The sequence below is a fragment of the Dipteris shenzhenensis genome, chromosome 22 (assembly GCF_047967505.1).
Source record: "Dipteris shenzhenensis isolate YYH24624 ecotype China chromosome 22, Dip_SZ_1.0, whole genome shotgun sequence".
Classification (NCBI taxonomy): Eukaryota; Viridiplantae; Streptophyta; class Polypodiopsida; order Gleicheniales; family Dipteridaceae; genus Dipteris; species Dipteris shenzhenensis.
Window position 1 is genome coordinate 23,690,679 of NC_141617.1, and position 21,208 is coordinate 23,711,886.

At 42.6% G+C, this 21,208-nt stretch overlaps 1 protein-coding gene across 1 annotated transcript; it reads right to left on the reverse strand.

The window, feature by feature from the left end:
• Positions 1–3,182: 3,182 nt before the first annotated feature.
• Positions 3,183–16,130, reverse strand: LOC147887898 (pyruvate kinase isozyme A, chloroplastic-like). The gene is made up of 7 exons (XM_087393198.1): positions 14,668–16,130; positions 14,371–14,461; positions 14,068–14,261; positions 4,829–4,950; positions 4,442–4,685; positions 4,079–4,313; positions 3,183–3,881 (listed from the first exon to the last, which is right to left on the reverse strand). The coding sequence occupies exons 1-7, from the start codon at positions 15,343–15,345 to the stop codon at positions 3,556–3,558; spliced, it is 1,890 nt and encodes a 629-aa protein (XP_087249324.1). The 5' UTR covers positions 15,346–16,130; the 3' UTR covers positions 3,183–3,555.
• Between the last annotated feature and the right edge of the window lie 5,078 nt (positions 16,131–21,208).

The window sequence follows — 21,208 nt, forward strand, 5'->3', positions numbered from 1 at the left end:
TTGAGGTTCTCACTTCAATCCATTTTCCATTACTCCATATTGATCATGCTTCCTTGTGCAATGGTCCTTAAATATTGCTAGCGTCTCTAATCGTTATTAAGTGTTTTTGGTGCATTATCATTAGTCATCATTTCTAACGACGGTGTTTCTTTCTTTAATTCGAGGAGACATTGAGTTCTCACTACCTTAAAATACAAAAGTGAATCCAAACCTAGAGTAAGTGGACCTCGAGCCCCTGAACCTAGAAGTATAACCAAAGGTAAGTTAATCCAGTACCAATGAACCTAGGATAAGTGAAGGAGGATCATGTAGAAACCTCATTAGCAAAAAAGGGAGCTCATTTTGGGGCCCTGTAAGAAATTCACTATTTTCTCTTTTATCTCTCCTCTAAAATGTGGAGAAAGCAAAAAAATACGGATAAATGTCAGTTCAAGACTACATGTGTGTCAGTCCAAGGAGGAATAAAAAAGTCCTTTTAAATAACTGAGAAGATGCTGCATTAAACTCTCCATATAGGTTCCGCATCTCTTTCGACACTATGCCCATGGCTTCTCATAACGACCCCATAAATAATCTATTTTTTAAAATATTTGAATGGTTACCGCGAAAGATTAACGATGAGTTTTACAAAAAGATGACGAGATGAAGAATCAAACCTCAAGAAATGGTTGCGTGCAACAATACTGCTGAAGAAGAACCTCAAAAGAAGAGTTCCCTTAGTACTAGAAATGAATTTTTATGGGATACAAATTGCTATTTCAATTCTGATGTGATGTTTGGTTGATAGTTGGAAACATTTTTTCCTAAGTTAAAACAAGGAAAAGGGATCAATTTTAAAGGGCTCTATTTGGTGGTCCCCCTTTGGAGCATTTCAAAGGAAAGCCATTGGCCTGCTTGAATTTATGTCATGGACGAACCCTTCACAATTGGAGGCTTTATTGTTGGAAGCATCTTTGTGTAATGTCGAAACTCAAGTGGACTACCTTTAAGTGACCTAAGGGGTCCCACAGACTCATTCTCTCTCATAGAGCTTTTCTTAGTTCAATTCATGATTATGTGGGCTTATAAACACAATGGATTTTCGTAAATTTTCCCTTGATGATTGGGTCACTAAGATTGGAGCTAAGGTGAACAAGTTAAAGTTTGCTCAATTTTATTAGTGTACTAGTTATACCCCTCTCAAAAATTATGCAAGATATGGAACGCACATTTCTCTCAAAGAGGATGGAGTCAAAGTTTAAGTTCTTTTTATGGAAGGCTATGTTTTAGTTTCTGCTAGTGAGAGCTTGACTTTGAGTTGATCCTCACTACAATCTTTGCAAGATTTTGTAGAATCTTTTCCTCAGCTTTTTCTAGACGTGCCTTGTTCATGAGAGCAATGCGATATAAGATGCAAATTGGTATTAGGTCAATTGGGCTCTAGCATTAGTTCTACCTTCTAGAAAATTTTTACATTCAATGATAGGTATGGTTTTCCTTCAAAATCTAGCAATTATATGGCATAGTTTTCAGGCACAAGTTATGGTCTCCATTTGGTGTACTCAACAAAATAATTTTTGCCAATTAAATGTTGGGATAAGGGAGGTTGAGCAAGTGGCTCAAGGACTTGGTAGGTTTCTTATTTGATTGACGGTAAGTTTAAAGATGTCACATCAACCAGTCTACAACTCCTAGTGAGGGAGTTAAAGTAGTTTTATAGTCTACTGCTAGATGAGCATTATAGAACTATGACTATCTGTACTTAATTAAAATTTCTCTTTGAAAGAAAAAACATTAGCAGTCCTACCTACATTTCTCGTACATTTTGTATAGTATAGCACTGGTTGGTTACAACTGAGAGGTTGGTTGCACTATAGCATATTAACTACCACTAGTGCAGTGATTTGCTTCTATTATTACAAGATGAATGACATACAATTCATTTATTTAGGATTTATGTTCACTAGCCCGATGGCTAATCTGACAATAGATAAAGAGAACCAGCCTAAAGGAGATTGTTTTATATATAACACTTTGCAACAATTTTAAGATAGCATGACGATAGTGTAGAATAAGTGATCGCTAGTACGATGGTTAGTTGCACACTCAAATATTAACTACCACCGATGCGGTGGTTTTCTTATATTATTATTATTACTTGATGAATGGCATACAATTCATTCGTTTAAGATTTAAGCATTTGTGAAATAGTTATGGGATTTGATATTCTCAATGTAAGTCCAGTTGTTAAGATATACATGTATACATATAATAATATATGTATATGTACATGTATATGTCCAAAGTAATTGAATTGATGTTTTCTAAGCTATGTGACTAGATAGTGTCTTTTGATAAAGCAAGGACCATAATGTGAGGCGAAAGATTTCGATTAAACTGAGTTGAATATTTAGAATAAAGTGATTGGATAATGCTAATGAGACGAAGAGATGTTGCTATGATTACAATAGCACTTAGTACAATAAGAGAAACTCTGAGTCTAGATAGTGTCAAGGTAGGCCAAGGATCATAATGTCATATAAAAGATTTCAAATATCTACATATATCCATGTCTGTATATATTCAATATTATAGATGAAGTGATGTTGTACAAAGCTCCAAAGTGATTGAAGTCATCTAATATTATAAATATTTTCAAAGTGATCGAAGTAATGTTGTAGAAAGATTGTTGAAAGTTACATGCTCTTCAATACAAACCAATGAAGGAATAATGAAGGAACAAAAATGAAAAGCCAAGATAGCAACGATATTTCTTCCCCCTGTTGTCCTGTGAAAGATGAACCCATTTCGCAATGGGTCCCTCACCAATCCGAAATTATTGTACATGAGATTGATTGATTGGACGAGGAACTTAGTGTTCCACAACATCAACCCGAGATTATCATTCGAAAGATGGATCAATTACATGACGAACTAAGGGAATGCCTTCAATATTATAAGAACCCATAGTTTGCAAAGTATGTTACTGAAGCCTCCCACTGTGCTCTATGTCGTATCAATAAGAAGACTTTCACAATAAATCATTGGCAAAAGCAACCTCGCAAATTTCCATGAATATACTACTACATTTTCAATAACCACCATTTAAAAACAGTTTTACCAGTGTAACAAACTCTTAGGTTGTCAACAATCACGAGAAATTTCAGGGACACACTCCTCATGTAAGAAGCTGTGAAACGACCAAGATAATTTAAAGTAAATTACCATTATAAATTGAATACAATGTGTGTACTGTTGGCATCACACTATCCAATTAGATATCTTTATAACATATCTTGATCCCTTGGAGGTTAAATGAGAATGATCAACTTTTTTACACTAATAATTTCAAATTTCTGAATGCCACTGGATTATGCATAGCGTTTAACATAATATTCCCTTGCATTTGAATTTTGGCAAAACTCCAAGTAGAAATAACGAGACCATCCCCCCACTCTCATTTGAAATTAATGTGTTGCCAAGTTGAATAATGTTAAAATCCCTCAAGATATCAGCCATTTCTGGTCAAAATTGTCAATTTCTCATATTGGCTCTAAAGGCTATTGCATGCCTGCTTTAGGGAATCCTCCTGACTTGAATTGACTGAAGCATATTTGATTGACTCGAAGGTGCAATGTCAGAGACTGCAATGATCAAATCGCCCGCTTTCATCATACCTCGTGCCTTCAGCAAAGAGAAGGTACGCCGGAGATTGCTTTCCATGTCCTCTGAGAAATTGAGACTCAGAGGGATGAGACCCCAGAGAAGGTTCAAATTTATCCTAACATCTTTGGAGTTGGTGAATGCAAAGATAGGACAATCTGGCCGATTTCGAGATAGGAGGGATGCCATGTAGCCGCGCTTGGTGAATACAAAGATAGCATCAGCCTCAAGCTTATTAGCTGCAATCATCAGAGGAAAGTATGACAATCATCCCCAGATACAATCTTCAATCTACTCTTTTAATAAAGATGACACATATACAACTTGCACAAAAGTTTTGCAACATAAAACTGCATACTTAATTGCAGGAGTATTAGCTTTTGCAGCGAAATATATCACACTCCATAAAAACTAAAAACAGAAATACGATACTGACCCATCAGAGCTGCTGCATTACAAATCTGTTCAGAAATCTGGTCAGGAAGGGCAGTTGCAAGTTGTTGCAAACTCATAGATTCATGAAGTTTCTCCTTCCTGCACCACTCCTCCATACGCAGACTCACAGTTCGTAGAACACTCAGAGCTTTCTCTGGAAAATGACCCATAGCAGACTCCCCAGAGAGCATCAATGCATCTACCCGCTGCCGTACCATCTCTGAAACATCTGCTACCTGCGAGTTACACACACATCCAACAACTATTATAGTAGAAATCAAGCTGCCATATCATCATCTGAAGGAGCGTCTTTCCTCAGAAATGCATCTGTCTGGGTACATGACAACAAGATATGATCGAATACCTCAGCTCGAGTAGGTGTAGGATACTCTATCATTGACTCCAATAGCTGAGATGCCACAATAACAGGCTTGTTCAATTGCCTGCAAAGATGGACAACTTCTTGCTGGACAGAAGGCACCTGTTCAAGAGGGATCTGAGCACCAAGATCTCCTCTTGCAACCATGGCTCCATCAGATACAAGAATGATATCCTTCAAATTTTTAAGAGATTCACAGCTTTCTATTTTTGCAAGTACTCCAATAGACCTGCAAGCAGAAGGTTTAATTAATTTACAGAAATCCTTCATGTGCTGATGCATGACTGAATCTATATTGACCAAACTCAGCCAACAATGCTCATCCTCTCAGTACACACATCCTCTCATCAAACAATGAAAAACCCTGCTTACCGTTGGGGTGACCTTGCTGCAATATAGCTTTTAAGATGCATGATGACGTCAGCTGTCTTCACAAATGAGATAGCTATGAAGTCAACTCCCTCACTGATCCCAAAATCAATGTCAATCCAATCCTGAAATAGAGCAGCAAAAAAATTAGTATTGAAGGGGCTTGCATTCAAGAACAAAGTCAAGTGTTGCTCCATCAAATAGGCATCAAATACTGACTTTCACAAAAATTCTCAAACAAAACTCCCACCTGTAAGCCCTTTTGTGAGGATAGCACACAGGATTGACATTTGTAGATCTAGGGAGTGGGAGGAGAAAGGTGAGGGAGGAACAGGCTGCCACATGGGCAGCACACACAGGTCCTTCTTGTGTTTAACTGGACCCCCCACATAGGGCTTGACAGTCCACGTGGGACTGCCATGGACCGGCCCTTCATTGGGGCTGCTCATGGGCCTGTTTGGAGGGGTAAATGACTGAGGTTAACCCCAGCATACAGCCCAGTATATGGGCAGATAATATTGGGATAGAATGGTCACCTCCCCACTTGTGAGCCCCCATATGAGGAGAACATGGGGGAGGATGCCATACAGCATGAAGGCCAGCCACATGGACCACCATTGAGAGGCTCACATAATGCCCTCAGTTAGGTCTGTCTGTGTGGGCTGCAAACAGCCCAGCCATGTGCCCTAGAAGTGGGCTAATGACCTGGACAGCTGCCAGCCACAGAAGGCAATGTAAGGACCAGTCTGGTCGGCCAGCAGCAGAATCGGTAGGGGCTGTGTCATGTGCATGGTGTACCTAGGGTTGGAAAGCATGTGAACGTGGGTTACGGGATAGCATAGGGCTGGATGGCTATTTTTAGCTGAGATTGCTATATATAGAGATTGATTCATATATAGTGCTCACTTTATATGGAGGGAGCTATTCATAGCATTGTGCTATCTATAGCAAGTTTCCTTCTATATAGAGGGAGGGCCAGTGCTATTGTGTAGATCGGTTGGGGGTTGGACCCAGGCCGGGACTCTAGCCATCTACATGGCGGATCATAGGTGGTGTATCGAAGGTCCTCTAGACGGGCTCAGGTGGTATGGGATGCCTGGGTTAGATACGGGCCTATGGATGAGTCCCACATGCTCGGGGGTGGTCGGGAGGATCGAGGCACATGCGCTATGATTCTGGTTGTATCGAGGACGAGATTCTAGGTCAGTGATAGGGTCTAATCCTACAGGGTCATGTCATTTGGTATCAAAGCCGTCCTATCACGATTGAATTCAATGCGAGGTATGCAAAAAAGATGTCTTCCAGGTACGCTTTTTGAGATTGCTCTTGCAAATCTGAATTTCCGCTCATGTATGGGCTGAATCGTTGGCTGATGATGTCCGCTCATGATTGGGAGAGTTGTGGAAGAAATAGAAGTCCATAGGCTGTGTGCTCTCTCTCGATTGCTACGTGTTTGGAAATTGTGATTCCCTAAGAAGGGTAGGCGATGAGAAGACTTGATGCTTTCAGCAAGAGATATGAGGATGACCTATAACTTCCCACGCTTGGGTTGTTGATGTGATTGGCTGTGGGGATGCGTGAGAGTGGGCTGGTTAGGGAATGAATTCGCTCTAGGTTCTCAAGGATGAGATTCCTACCCTAGAGACCTAGGAAAGAGAGGGCGTTCATAAGCCAGAGAACGGCTTGTGTAGGAGATTCGGGCATCAGAGATAGGGGCGATATGATTGGGGGCAGGCACTTGGCTTTGGGAAGGAGCGTATGGCTTGATTTTAGCGCGTTTTGGCTATTTTTGGCTGGCTGGAGAAAAGCAGGACCAGATCTATTAAAAGCGAGACTATTTTTTGGTCAAAAAAGCAGGTTGCTTTTTTGTTTTTCTCTAGCAAGGAAAGCACTTGCTCTAAATCAAGCGCCCACCCTAAATTCGCCTGGCTTTTGATGGCCCTTCCTAGCTATTTATATCCCTTCCTAGTTATTTATATAACCGGGATTCCTCTCTCTCTCTCTCTCTCTCTCTCTCTCTCTCTCTCTTCAGCACTTCAGCGCATGAAGGCGAATTTCCCACCCTCTTTCTGTCTGAGATCAGCCTATCAGATTCCACCATCTTTCTTGTTGTCCTCTACCCGCCTTCTTCCTTGATTCCACGCAGCACTAGATTCTCTTTTGCTAGTGTGAAGAGCACGTGTTGGACGCAGCTGTCTTCCTTCTAGTCCCTCTCCTGTGCGAGATATTTTCCAGCCATGGAAGGACATCAAAGTAACGAGACACCTACGTTGGATTACTGTTTTACTGAGATGGAGGACGAGGCTACATCGGAGGTTATTCCTCGTAGACCTCCTGACTTGCTACGAGAGATGGATTCCTTGATAGATGAACTCTGGGCAGCTCTTCACTACTATAAAACCCCTCAGAACCAGAAATATATTGAAGAAGGCTCATGCTGTTCTAAATGTAGACAGCTTGTTTTAGAGTCTTTATACCGCTTCCGTGCTATTGAGAGATGAAGAAGTTGACATCCTCAGTTTTGACCGACACCCAATTATTTTTTTGGCTCGATTGGATCTTTTGAACCACGTTTGGTTCAAGAAGCTCCCCAATTTTGTATGAATTATGAACTGTCTTGTTATTAAATTGACCAGGTTTTGGTTAATTTGCTTTTGATTTGTAACTAAGTGGCATTTATAATTTGATTGGTTTTTTCAAATTATATAACATGTACTTTTGTTCCATATATCTTGAAGGTATATGATGCATTGAGGATGCCTGAGACTTTGTTACATCTTAAACTGGACTTAACTAAGACAATTGGATTTCCCTTTCTCGAATCTTGGTGCGTAAATTCCTGTTTGGTTTCTATTTGAAGTTTTGATCTCGATGTGATTGTGAGTTATGGCGTTTCTTCGAGTTACCGTTTGGACATATGAAGGTTCTTATTGATTAGACCAGGATTCGTCTTGTTGGATACCTTCTTTGAATCATGTCCAAAGGCAGGGTCATTCTGATTCTCACTCTTTTAGTCCGAGGTCATGGATAGTCAGGATTCAAGAGTTGTTAGAGATGCTACCTACTGGTTTTCTTCTTTGACCTATTGGTTGGGGTATTGTAACACAAGGGGGTGATATAATCACATTAAGAAAAGAATTGAGAACGGATTCGCCACCCTGACTCAATCTGGGATGGTCTGAGTAAAGAGGGATTGGCTACCCTGATTCACTCATATTGTCCACCGAGTTTTTTATTTGTAGTATACTTTGGTGGTATGGGACACTAAGGTATGTTACATTTAAGATTCTCTGATATGGTGGTATAATCCAGCATGAAATAATACCCGAGGACCTCTAGGGTGAAGTACAAGTAGGCTGAATTAAACTAGGGGCAACCTGATTAGATTTTTTTTAACGAGGGCTGACTAAGATTCTTTACCCTGAGAGAAGCCATGTATTTTTTGGGTTCAACCCTGGAGCTCCATAGTCTAGACTCAATCTCAGGGAGGGTTACCACATATCTTCTAATGATGGTATGTCAGTGCCTTGTTTGGAACTTAATGTTCCTAGATAAGAGATCCTAATTATCCTGTGATCGGAGCGGTTTATTGTGCACAAGTTTATACAGGATATTCGATAGTGGATCTTATTTTAAGAGATTTCGGAATGGATCGTTTCCGTAGTCTTTGGATCACATAGAATGTTATTCCTATGATGGTTGACTATATACATGTCTAGAACAGTACCATTGACTGGATATAGCCAACTGAATTTTTACAGATTATCCTCATGTAGGGGTATTTCGAGGATAGATCAAGGGGACCATATTTTTTGTCAGGATTTTGCCCATTGATACTTCCATGAAGATTCTTCCATCATGAGTTATGAACAGATACCTAATTGTTCTGCGATGGAAAGTCTGTCATGTATTTTAACCCAAGAATTTGAATTACAAAGGTATTCCGTTGAGGGATTTTTTGAATACTAAGTAATTCAAGAATTAGGGTTGATAGAAATTGTAACCCAAAAATTGGCCTCGAGGGGTTCAATTGATGGGGTTGTTCAAACAATGATTCCTCGATCTCAACCTAAGATTTTGAGTTCAAGGATACTTAATAGATAAGGTTGATAGAATCATTTTACCTTCGGGTACGGATTTTACCATGCTTGTGTACATCCATGTCAATGGAATTAACTCTGTGGATTCAGGCCTTACTTGATTTCTCGAGAAGGATACTCGATGATCTGTAACCTTGTTTAGATTGAGAGATTTACTTTCCTTGGGTTGGTTATCAAAGCTTGTGGCTTTGGCCTTAGATTCTCTTTGATTGGAATCTCATGGAAAGTATAGCACACTCAAACTGATAGTCAGAGTATAGTCATTGGCATTGACTCATCTTCACAGAGAGTTTTCGCACTTTCTGGTGAACTCAGGAGTGAGTTCTTAGAGGAAGGGGAGTATGTCATGTGCATGGTGTACCTAGGGTTGGAAAGCAGGTGAACGTGGGTTACGGGATAGCATAGGGCTGGATGGCTATTTTTAGCTGAGATTGCTATATATAGAGATTGATTCATATATAGTGCTCGCTTTATATGGAGGGAGCTATTCATAGCATTGTGCTATCTATAGCAGGTTTCCTTCTATATAGAGGGAGGGCCAGTGCTATTGTGTAGATCGGTTGAGCGCTCCTCAACTGATGGATGGGGCTTGGACCCAGGCCGGGACTCTGGCCATCTACATGGCGGATCATAGGTGGTGTATCGAAGGTCCTCTGGATGGCTCAAGTGGTATGGGACGCCTGGGTTAGATACGGGCCTATGGATGAGTCAAGCTGTAGCCCACGTGCTCGGGGGTGGTCGGGAGGATCGAGGCACCTGCGCTATGATTCTGGTTGTATCCAGGACGAGATTCTAGGTCAGTGATAGGGTCTGATCCTGCGGGGTCGTGTCAGGCTGGGCCCCATGGGGCTGGCGCACCTGCATCCTGCCATGTCGACAGTTTGTCGGGTTGGCTCACAATAGGGAAAGATCGGCCTGGTCTGTAGGATTCACGAGTCACCAGGTTGGCCAGTCCTGGGCAATCAGCCCCTATAAAACAAGGGCCTTTGGGCCTCTCTGGGCAGTCTGTGGAGGGTTTTAGGAGCCTTCGAGGTGCACAGAGTGTAGATCTACACTTAAGTAGAAGAGCACATATTGTGGCCTAGAAGAGAGAGCAAGAGCTGTAGCTACTGAAGCCTACGGGAAGGCATGTGGCAGAGAAGAGGAGCCTACCTCAAAAGGTACAGCACACTCAGTACCTTACCTCAGCGACAGTATGGTGTAGGTGTTGGTACATGACATGGTTCTCTACATCAATACATATTCCTTTGATTGTACGTCTGAGTATCCTCTCTCTAGATCTGAATTCTTCTCTTCGTACATGCATGCACATGAAATGAGTTGGTGTTTGATATGCCCTTGTGTGGTCTCTCTCAAGCCTTCTGCTGCGGGGGAGTTTGCTACAGCAAAACAGTCTCTTTTCTGACATGTTATCTGAGCCATTGGTTTGGTATTGATACATCCTGAGTTCCTTTGACATGGTACAGAGCCCGGTTGTCAATCAAGGATAGCCACGGTCTCTAAGTCTGTGGAAGGATCTACAACCGAGACCACCTCCATCTGAAGGGTCATGTCCTTGCCCAGTTCAAATTTGTTTTGTTTGGCTTGCAGCGAGGGCAGGAAAGGTTAAAAGAATTCCGGTATCTACATGGCATCCAACATACTCATTGCACATTTTGGTGAGGCTGGAAAGTTGGACAGAACCAACGATCCAATCTGGAGAGTAAAGATTCGGAGCCATCTTGTGGCCAGGGAAATGGCGGATCCAGACAGCATGAAGGAGTGGAGACTGAAGGATGCAATTGCACTCCGCCCATCGTTGCTCCATGAGGAGGCACAAATGAAACTGTACAATGGGAATGGTGCTCACGAGAAGGCAGCTAAGTCCCCAAAAAGGGAAGGGTGTCAAGGATTCAAAAGATGACGGGGGCTCTCCTAAGGGGGAAGGCAAAAAAATTTCAAGAAAAAAAACTCCTTGCTCCCAAGTCTAACTGAGATAAGGGTGACCATGTTAATGGCATGCATCGACATGCCGTGCACAGATCTGAACTTGTGGTGAAGAATGGTAGGTATTGCTCAGCCTTGGGAACCAGTACCGCCGGCACATATTGAGGTGCTCATTTAGAGATGGAGCCTGATGAGCTAGAGTTCCCAAGGGGGAGCATGCCTACCAAGTTACACAAGGACAATGAAGATGAGGAGACTTCCTGGAGATTTCTAGCTTGCTACGATGGCAAGCAATGCCAAACTAAATTTCCAGGGTACATTTTCTCAATTTACTTTATTGGAGACTTCAATAGATTGCTTTGGGATATATGGTTCTCTGTTGGTCCACAAATGTAGATATAGAGAAGTTCTCTTTGAAGATATTTTCAGCACCTACTGCAAGCTTTCCTTTAAGTTGGTGACTGGGACTTCAAGAAGTTCGGGTTGCAGATCAATGAAGGTGATCAGGAGGCTTCTCTAAATTGACCCAATTGCATGATGTTAGAAGGACCAATTGGTGATCCTATCGAAGCCTTTCCGGCCGAGAGGGGATCCGAAGGATCAAAGGAGGACGACCATGCTCATGAAAGATCAGTTGAAGAAAGTATTACTCCAGAGACAACTGAATGATTCCCTACCAATAGGGAAAGTTCTCATCATATGCAGAAATAATGGTACCTGAAGCAAATAAGCCTTCTGCATCTTGAGCATGTCTATGCCCTGTTTATCCAGTGTCTTCTAATGTAAAGGAATATTTCCTCCTAAGAAAAAAGTTCATCTACTTTGCAGTTCTTAGCCTTTTAAAAAAGTAAAACTCGGCAGCCCTCCTAAGAGCAACTGGTTCATTTGCGATGCTGAAGCTGCCAGCTTCATGAGCTTGAAATTAACTAAAGGGATTGTTGGGGGAGGTACACAGTTGCCCTCTCCACGATAGTCTTGGTCTGCATGGAACAAGATTTTTTGAGATCACATCAGCCCCCTGCAAAAGCCACTAAATGCACTTTCAAAAAAAACATATTGAGTATCTTGGGCATGTGAGCCATAAAAGGATCAACATGGACCCTCCCTGGTAAACTGTGTAGAGGAGGTGATCAGAGCCACAAAACACAACTGAATAGAAAGCTCCTAGCCAGTTTGCTAAAGTCTCCTTATTCCAAATGGAAAATGGACACACGCAGCCATAAATTTCATACCTTATATATAAAAGGGATTGGATTACATGTGGTGGTGGGCAGGCTTACCAAACAAGCCTAATTCGTTCCAACCAAGGCTTGGTATTCAGTATCACAAGTTGCATGGCAATTCATTGACAAAGCACCATGGGCTTACCCAAATTTTGTGAATAACAGGGATGCTCAGTCCATGGGTAATATACTCACAGTCGTTCTTTTTTCCATTAGGATGAGCTCCTGCCTTCGGCCATAGCAAAAATTGTGGCCAAAATTCAACAAGCAATGATGTGGAGATGATGGAATCTCTTTTGCAAGTGCTAATGAGATACGCCCAAGCCAAACATATGATGATGATACAGGCTCAGGTACCTTATTGTGGGTGTCCTTTGAAGGGGAACACGAAGGCCCTTACAGAAATATCTACAAGGTTGAGGGATTAACATAGACATGAGCTGTCATCTTCTCCTAAGATCTATGAAGTGCTGTATACAAAACTACATTCGCCAAAACGTGCGCTGTGTGAAACCTGGCACCTGTCCATAGCAGAGCCGCATCCTCAGCATGTTATGGGCTTCAGAGAGGGGCTTACAATGTGACCGACGATTTTGAGAGCAAAGATGGCCGTATTAAAAGAAAAAACAAGCTAAGTTATTTGGAGTTCATGGAAGGGGCTACAATCTATTGCCTAGTGCCTGATCTACTCTCTCTCTCTCTCTCTCTCTCTCTCTCTCTCTCACACACACACAGCTCCTTCTCCTCTCTCATATTTGGTCTTGCAACCATTTAGTGTTGACTGACCACAGACCAAGGACGGGCACTTTTTTTTTCGTACATGGCCTACCAGGACTCGGGGTATGTAATCCTGTTTCTTTCAGACCCCGTCAGTGGAGAGACAAAAAGCTAATTCAGTGTTCCTTTCTTTATCTCTGGATATAACAAAAGCTTTCAATTACTCCTTGTCATTGGCAAAATCTTTGGAAATTGGGACACAGGTATGCTTTCTCTCTCTCTCTCTCTCTCTCTCTCTCTCTCTCTCTCTCAATATACACGCACATACACATGCATGTGCGTGTGTGCGTGTGCATGCATGCACGTCCACCCGCCTCTCTGGTTATTCAGTTGCACTCTCTTGAGTTAAGGTGGATATCTCTCCTTCGGATATAGTTAATGATGATACTGAGGATCAGACTGTCGGGCTAAGAGAGAAAGAAATACAGAGCTTTGAGTTACAGACGGATATCTCTCCTACAGATATAGTTGATGATGGCACTGCAGAGCAAGCTGTGGGGGTTAAGTGACAATGATATTCACGAAACTTCTCGCAAGCCTGAGAACAATATTTCACTTGAGGATATGCATCCTATGTTGCAACAAGTATTTGACCCAGTGATACAAAGGTTTCGTCTTCCTGCTTATGTCGGGAGGAATCACAAGGGTCAAAAGAAATTGCATTCATCGCTCAATGGTTTTCTAGTTCAACAGGGGATCGAGTTGGAGGATATTGTCTTTATGTCGCCACCTGCTGGCACGTAATTTCATACTTTCCTCCTCTTTTTCAGTCTTTTACCTGACTTCCTGTAATTTTGACAGGTGTTGCTTTTATATATTTCTTTTCAGTGGGTTTTTACCTCGTTTAGAGGTTTCCCGTGCAGTAATATAAAGTGTTACCAAAAAAAGTATGTATACATGGATTTCACAAGGAGAAAAAAGGTACGTATATATGGTACAAGGGCAGATCAAATCCTACGACAAAACCATAAAGCAAAATGCATGCAATCTGGTTCTCCTGCCGTTTCACTTATGGAGCTCCCTCCACCCATGAACTCTGACATGCATAGCAGTGAGCACCACCCATCGCGAGAAACTAGGCACTAGAGATCGAAGAATGTCCATTACACTATCTAGTACGTGGATAGCCAACATGAGAGCTCTGACATCATCAAATCTCCGCGAGGGACCATAAACAAACAGCGCTGAAAACCAATCAAGAACACAAAACGCTTACCTTGGATGAAATCGTGGGAAGCATAGAATTGCCTTCACGAACCAGGTGTCCAGCTCTCCAAAATGTCAAGTTTGCCCGGGGTAAAAGCAGGCCAGGATCGATGCATCTACAATGGACATCAGGACCAACCTTTTCTACGACCTCAAACCTCACCATACCGCCATCAACCACAAGTTCATCGCCGGTCATCACATCTGTAGCCAGGACCACCTCAGTGTTACTCAACGGCATACCAACTCGATGTAACAGCTCGTAAAAACAAAAAAAAATTAGCATGGCTTCCGCGGGAGGAAGTCAGCTTACCTTCAGCAAATCCTTCATAATTGACTGGAACAGTACGTACAGGTAGCGGTCCCTCAGATTTGCGCACAGTGAAGACCCAAACTTCGCCATCCTTTTGACAAGGTAAAGAAAAGCAGAAATTAGCAACCAAAAATTCCTTGCAACATGCATCTGCATTAGGGAGCATTCCATTAGAAAGGTCACATACTGCAGCAAACGCTACCCACGAACTATTGCTATCTGGTACACTCAACTCATCGAGGGGATCGAAAGACTTTTTCTGCAAACCGAAACGCGATAAGAAGGCAGGGAGCGTACCTCAGTTTTCACTGCTGAAGCCCCTCCCAAATCACCCATATGAATTTCACTGCCTTCTGTATCCATCATCACGGCAACACTATATCCTTTCTCTGCATTCAGCTTCCTGACGCGCTGAATAACGTTAGAATGCCACTCCTTGGTCCCATGGCACATATTAAGCCTTGCCACATTCATACCTCCCATAGCCATGTGCTCTAACTGTTCGAACGTACAACAAGCAGGCCCGATCGTACAGACGAGCTTAGTTCTTCTGGTGCTTCTAAAACCATTCTCTTTTAGTTCTGCCTCAGTGACGGCATCCACTTCTAAAAGGGTCGAAGGAGCCTTGTCTCCAACTTGAACATTTTCATTGCTCAGTTGTGCAAGGCCATTGGTGCTGAGAAGGTTGGATGCTTCTCCTTCGATTACCTCCCCCGGGACTTCTATTACAGTGGTGGTTACATCATTGTTCATCCCCTCACGGTACTCTGCCAGAGCTGCAACACGTACACACAGCCTCCGATTGACAGAGAAGGACTCATCAAGGAGATCGAAGGACTTTTTCTGCAAACCAAAACCAAATTGGGTTCCTATGGCTGTAAAGGCAAGGTTCATATGAGGAACTTTCTTTATGGAAGGCTCAGAGTGCTGGACTCCAACATGAGGCGAAGGCACAGCTCTGAGAGCATCCGCCATGCTGGATAAGTCGAAATCTCTCCCAAGGCGAAAATGGTTAGCAAGCAATTGAAAGAGACGAACACAGCACAAGTGCCCACAAAAGATCCACCAATAGAGACGGAAGGAAAACGCAAAAAGAAGGCAGAACCGAGAGAGAGGAGCTCCAGCAGCAAGAAAAGAGGGGAGTGGGGTGAGAAAGCGAGAGTGAGGAGGGCAAATAAAGGGCAAGGTGAAGGGGAATATGAGGGCGACAAATGATGAGAGATGGCGGAAGGGTGAGGTGAAGGGAGGTCCAAGGAGGCAGGGACAGGATCGAGGGGCAAAAGGACGGGGGAGGGGGCGATGCAATCGAAGGAGGAAAGGCAAATTTTCACAACAAGACGAAGAAACTCAGGCAGCACTCGAGAGAAACAGAGCAAGGGAAAAACGGAGAACCTCCCAAAACACACACAGAAAGAGCCCAAAAAACACACACTCACAGAGAGGAGGGAGGGGCAGGTAGCAAGATCATCCCAAAACACACACACAGCCCAAAACACAGAGAGAGAGAGAGAGAGAGATCCTCCCAAAACACACACACACAGCCCAAAGAAGACGCTCCCCAAAAGAAGCCCACAAAGGGAGAAGGAGATCCTCCCAAAATACTCCACACACAAAGAGCCCAAAACACAGAGAACAGAGGAGAGAGAGAGAGGATATTCCCAAACCACACTCAAAACAAAGAGAGAAAGGACCTAAACACACGCAGTTCTTTTCATAGACTTTCACAGTTCACACTGGGTGTGTGTGTGGGTGTCTCTGAGAGAGGTACAGAGAGAGAGAGAGAGAGAAAGAGAGAATGGGCAGCCTCGCTTGCTTGCATGGCGTCCTGCATGGCACTTGATTCAGCATTTAATTCAGCATTTACGACTCCCCTTATCCACTCCTTGTCCACGTAGCACATTCAAAACACCCAGACGTTATTTTGCCTGGCAAAGCATTATTATAGTTCACCTCGTCTTCCCTTTCTTTATAGAGGAAAACTACCCTTTAGTGTCTTTTGCACTAGTTGAGCTTGAGAAAAACCAGCTCAGATTTCTCCCCATCTTTAGAATACTTAAGATTTTGAGTAATTGAGCGTAAAAGCCGACAAATGTGTATGTTTGACATGCAAAAACTAACTTAGAGAGTCTTTATAATTTTTATTAGAGAGAAACAAGTTTTCCACTACCACTATTCTCTCTCTCTCTCTCTCTCTCTCGCTCTCACATACACACAAGTCTAGTCTTCATTGACATACAAATAGACACATAAATTTGCAAGTCTTGTCATCCCTATTCTAAGCATGACGCCTTTCACTCCTTGTCGTGGTGTCTTCACCACCACTTCTTCAATAAGTCTTCGTGTGAGGTAGGAGACCAAATCCATCAACCTTTGCATTTGATCATAGGTACGTTTTATGCTCATTTGCTACATACTCACTCTTCCTACCACAATGCGAGGTAGGACACCAAATCCATCAACCTTCTCATTGATTGTCGTTAGGTCATTTGCCCTCATCTAATGCTACATACTCACTCTTCCTGCCACATTGGAATTACAATGCATCCCATGTGAGGTAGGACATTAAATCCATTACCCTTTGCATTTGAGTGCTGTTAACCAATGGTAGGCACTTTCTATGTTCATTTGCCCTCATCCTATGCTAAATATTCACTCTTCCTGAGTGACCATCACACTTATGAATAGGACACTTGATACATCAATCATAAAAGAAAACTAAAAGTATTTAGGTGTACAATCAGAGAAGCACATTTGGTGGTTGGGAGCATTTGAGTAAGCATGAACTTTCATTTTTCAAATATATTAATGTTTGATTTCATTTATTTGATCTAGATGCTTCAATATAGTTTCTTCTTAATGGTAGGTTAAAGACAGAGAACCACCAAACCTTGTTTTGGGTGTTTCACCATACCAAAATACCAGAAGTCATCAAAAACCAGATTCAAGGAGGGCAACTTCATGTTGAAGGCAAGGGTGATTTCCAAGTTGATTAGCATATGGCAAGGGACCTCAAGACCCTCAAATGTATGTTTAACATAAGCAAATGAGGTAATTCAAAATCTCCATGCCTTTACTACAAGGAGCGAGCCCATGTCATGGATCCTAAATCGTGGAGAAAGGCTCTTAATAGGGACAAGATTGATCCCAAATTCAAAGCAATTCTTGATATTCCTTTGTGCAATGTACTCATATGCACATTGCATGCTTTATGTAAAATCATCGAAAAGTTGGTCTTTTTATCTATTGGATTTGCTTGAAAGCTTCGACCAAAAAAAAGTAGGAAAAAAGCAATTGCTGCATTAGAAAAAGTATTATCGGACATGGGTCTCCATGGAGGAGCAATGTTCATATCATAACAGACATCAAGAAGTCGTCAAATGGAAAGGATGTTCTTATCAAACCATCAATTGGTGGAGTCAAAGCAAGAAGATTTTTATCAGAATCACAAAGAGAATGGAAGCCTGGTAGATGATCAAGATATGTTTCCAGTGTGAGATACGGCCTTTGGAAGCATGTGCATAATGTAGTTAAAGATGATATGGCAGATGGTGTCGAAATGTTAAAGCAGATGTATGGAAATCCTTAGACAAGCTTTTCCAGCTTTGTGACAAAAAGACATGGACCAAGAGCGATCATCGTGCATTAGAAGAGGAGCTAAAATTTTTTGGAAAATCAATGAACCAAGCATGGACAAGCTGGAATATAACACACTACATTGCAAGTTGAATTAATTTGTTTTGTATGCATAGTTTGTACTTTCAAACATGGTTTACAAAATTGTGAGTTAATATTTTATGTGATTGCAGCATATATTTTATTATCATTGGCTTAACAAGAAAAAAAGCTAAGTCAACGCATATCACACAAAATATCATAATACATAGTCCATTAAAATATTTACAGCATTGTTGGAAGTTATTTTTATGAAAAGCATAAAGAAAGTATACTAGCTACATGCCTGCAGATGTCAATTATTGATGGGAAAGAGTAATCGGAAATATATTCTCTTTTACATGTTTCAAATACACTCAAAAGTGCTATTTTTTAGAGCTCTTTTTGCCAGTCTTGCTTGACTCTACTTTGTCTTTCTTCTTTTTTGCTCTCGTTTTTGCCTCCACTTTATTTTTTCCATTTCCTTTTTCCTCGTCCTCTTCTAGCTTCATTTCTAGAGGTGTGTGTGCTTCTCGTGTGATCCAGAATTTCATCTCATCAATTGAATCTTCTAAAACTTCTTGATGAGACTTATAAGAATCTGGCGGTCAACGTTGTCTTGTGTGCTAGGGATAAGAAATGCTCTAGGCAAAGTTCCTGTTTCAATAAGGGATCTGACAATATCTCTGTATTGGACATATAGTTGTTCTAAATATGTTTTTAAACCTTGTTCGGTTGGAGCCATCAGAACCTATGAAAATACATCGTAATGTTAAAAAACACATTGAAAAATGAAGGGGACGGAAAGGGAGTGAGAGAAAGAGAGAAGGCACCTTCAGAACCTTCTGCAGTATTCCAAACTTGATCACACCCGAGCAAGACGGATTGGACCAAATGAACTAGATTCCTCTTCTTCCTCTCTCTCTCTCTACCTCTCTCTCAGCTTCACGAACTGTGTTTTCTAAAGTTGTAATAGACAAGGAATGGAAATACACTTCCACAAAGAATTTTATGTTCTCTAATGTAATAGAGAAGGGATCAAAATATATTTCCCTCTCTCTTACACTGACTCTCTCTCTCTCTCTCTCTCTCTCTCTCTCTCTCCAGCTCATCAATCCCCCCCCCACCCCCCCTCTCTTTCTCTCTCCCTCTCTCCAGCTCCATCCCCCCCACCCACCCCACCCTCTCTCTCTCTCTCTCTCTCTCTCTCTCTCTCTCTCTCTCTCTCTCTCTCTCTCCTCTCTCTACTCTCTCTTTCAGAACAAGGACTATTTTAGTAAGGGCAAGGATTGGAAAACTACTTGTCCTTACTAAAAGTAGTTAGTGCATACATTAAGTAAGGGCAAGGATTGGAACGTGTGTGTGTGTGTGTGTGTGTGTCCCCCTCCCACTCTCTCCCTCTCTCTCTCCATCTCCCCCCACTCTCCCCCCCTTCTCTCTCTCTCTCTCTCTCTCTCTCTCTCTCTCTCTCTCTCTCTTTCAGAACAAGGACTGTTTTTGCAAGGGCAAGGATTGGAAAACTACTTTGTCCTTACTAAAAGTAGTTAGTGCATACATTAAGCAAGGGCAAGGATTGGAACCTCTGTGTGTGTGTGTGTGTCCCTCCCTCTCTCTCCCTCTCTCTCCATCTCCCCCTCACTCCCCCCCTTCTATGTGTGTGTGTGTGTGTGTGTGTGCATGTGCGCGTGCACGTGCGTGTGTGTGTGTGTGTGTGTACATAAAAAGCAATTAGGAGGGTTGGGAACTTCCCAACCCTCCATATCGCTTTCTTGTACACTCTCCTCCATCTCCCTCTCTTCAGCTCGATCCCCTCCCCCTTCTCTCCCTCTCTTTAGCTCCATCCCTTGCCCCGCCCTCTCTGTCTCCCTCTCCAACTAGATCCCCCTTGTCTCTCTATCTCCTCTCCAGGTAGATCCCCCCCTCTCTCTCTGTCTCCCTCTCCAGCTAGATCCCCCCATCTCTCTCTCTGTCTCCCTCTCCAACTAGATCCCTGCCTCTCTCTCTGTCTCCCTCTCCAGCTAGATCCCCCCCCTCTCTCTATTTCCTTCTCTCTTTGTCTCCCTCTCCAACTAGATCCCCGCCTCCCTCTCTCTCTCTCTCTCTCTCTCTCTCTCTCTCTCTCTCTCTCTCTCTCTCTCTCTCTCTCTCTATCTCTCTGTCTCTCAACTAATTGTTTTAAGCAAGGGCAAGGATTAGAAAACTACTTATCTTTAATAAAGGTAGTGAGTGCATAGTGTATCTCTCTCTCTCTCTCTCTCTCTCTCTTTATGTGTGTGTGTGTGTGTGTGTGTAAAGAAAGTGATATGGAGGGTTGGGAAATTCGCAAGCCTCCATATCGCTTTCTTTTCCCACCCTCCCCCCGAGCCCCCCCTCCTCTCTCTATGCGTGTGTGTGTGTGTGCGTGTGTACATAGAGTGTGTACAAAAGAAGCGATATGGAGGTTGGGAAATTTCCCACCCCTCTTCGCTTTCTTTTGTACACTCTCTCCCTCTCCCCGTCCCTCTCCCTCTCCCTCTCCTCTCCCTCCACCAACTCTCTCTTTCCTATACATAAAAATGGAGAGAGAGAGAGACAGAGAGACAAACAGAGAGAGAGAGAGAGTTGCATGACACACGCACACACACACAGAAACACATCGAGAGTTAGGAGTGAGAGAGGAGAGAGAGTAGCAAGACACACACACCGTGAGAGAGAGACAGAGAGCTTTCTCTTCTATTATGGCATGGAAAGTCAACAATGGTGGTGGCATGAGGGGCGTGGAAACTCAACAGTGGCAGTGGCATGATGGGTGTGACTCTCTCCAGGAAAGCAAACTGAGGAGGACAGGAGGAAATCAAACTCGTGACCGTTAGGGGAGGATAGGATGACTTTTGGCACTACTTTCGAGATGTATTTTATTTCACACGTGCGATTATTAATCACAATTTAGTTAGATGCGAAAATCGAGGAGCACTTACTATTTATATCGAACAACTCCCTTATTAGCAATAAATACCTATTTTAGTCACGAAATCGGCCTCCTTTCTATCTCGTTCATGCAAGAGCTCCATGTCTCAACGATCTCCTTCGTCGCCTACATCGCATGCTGTGCATCATTTCAACGATGTTCCATTTTGCGTTCTATGAGGTTCCTCTCCTCAACCTCTCTCGTCTCTCTCTCCTCTCCTCATCTCTTCTCTCTCTCTCT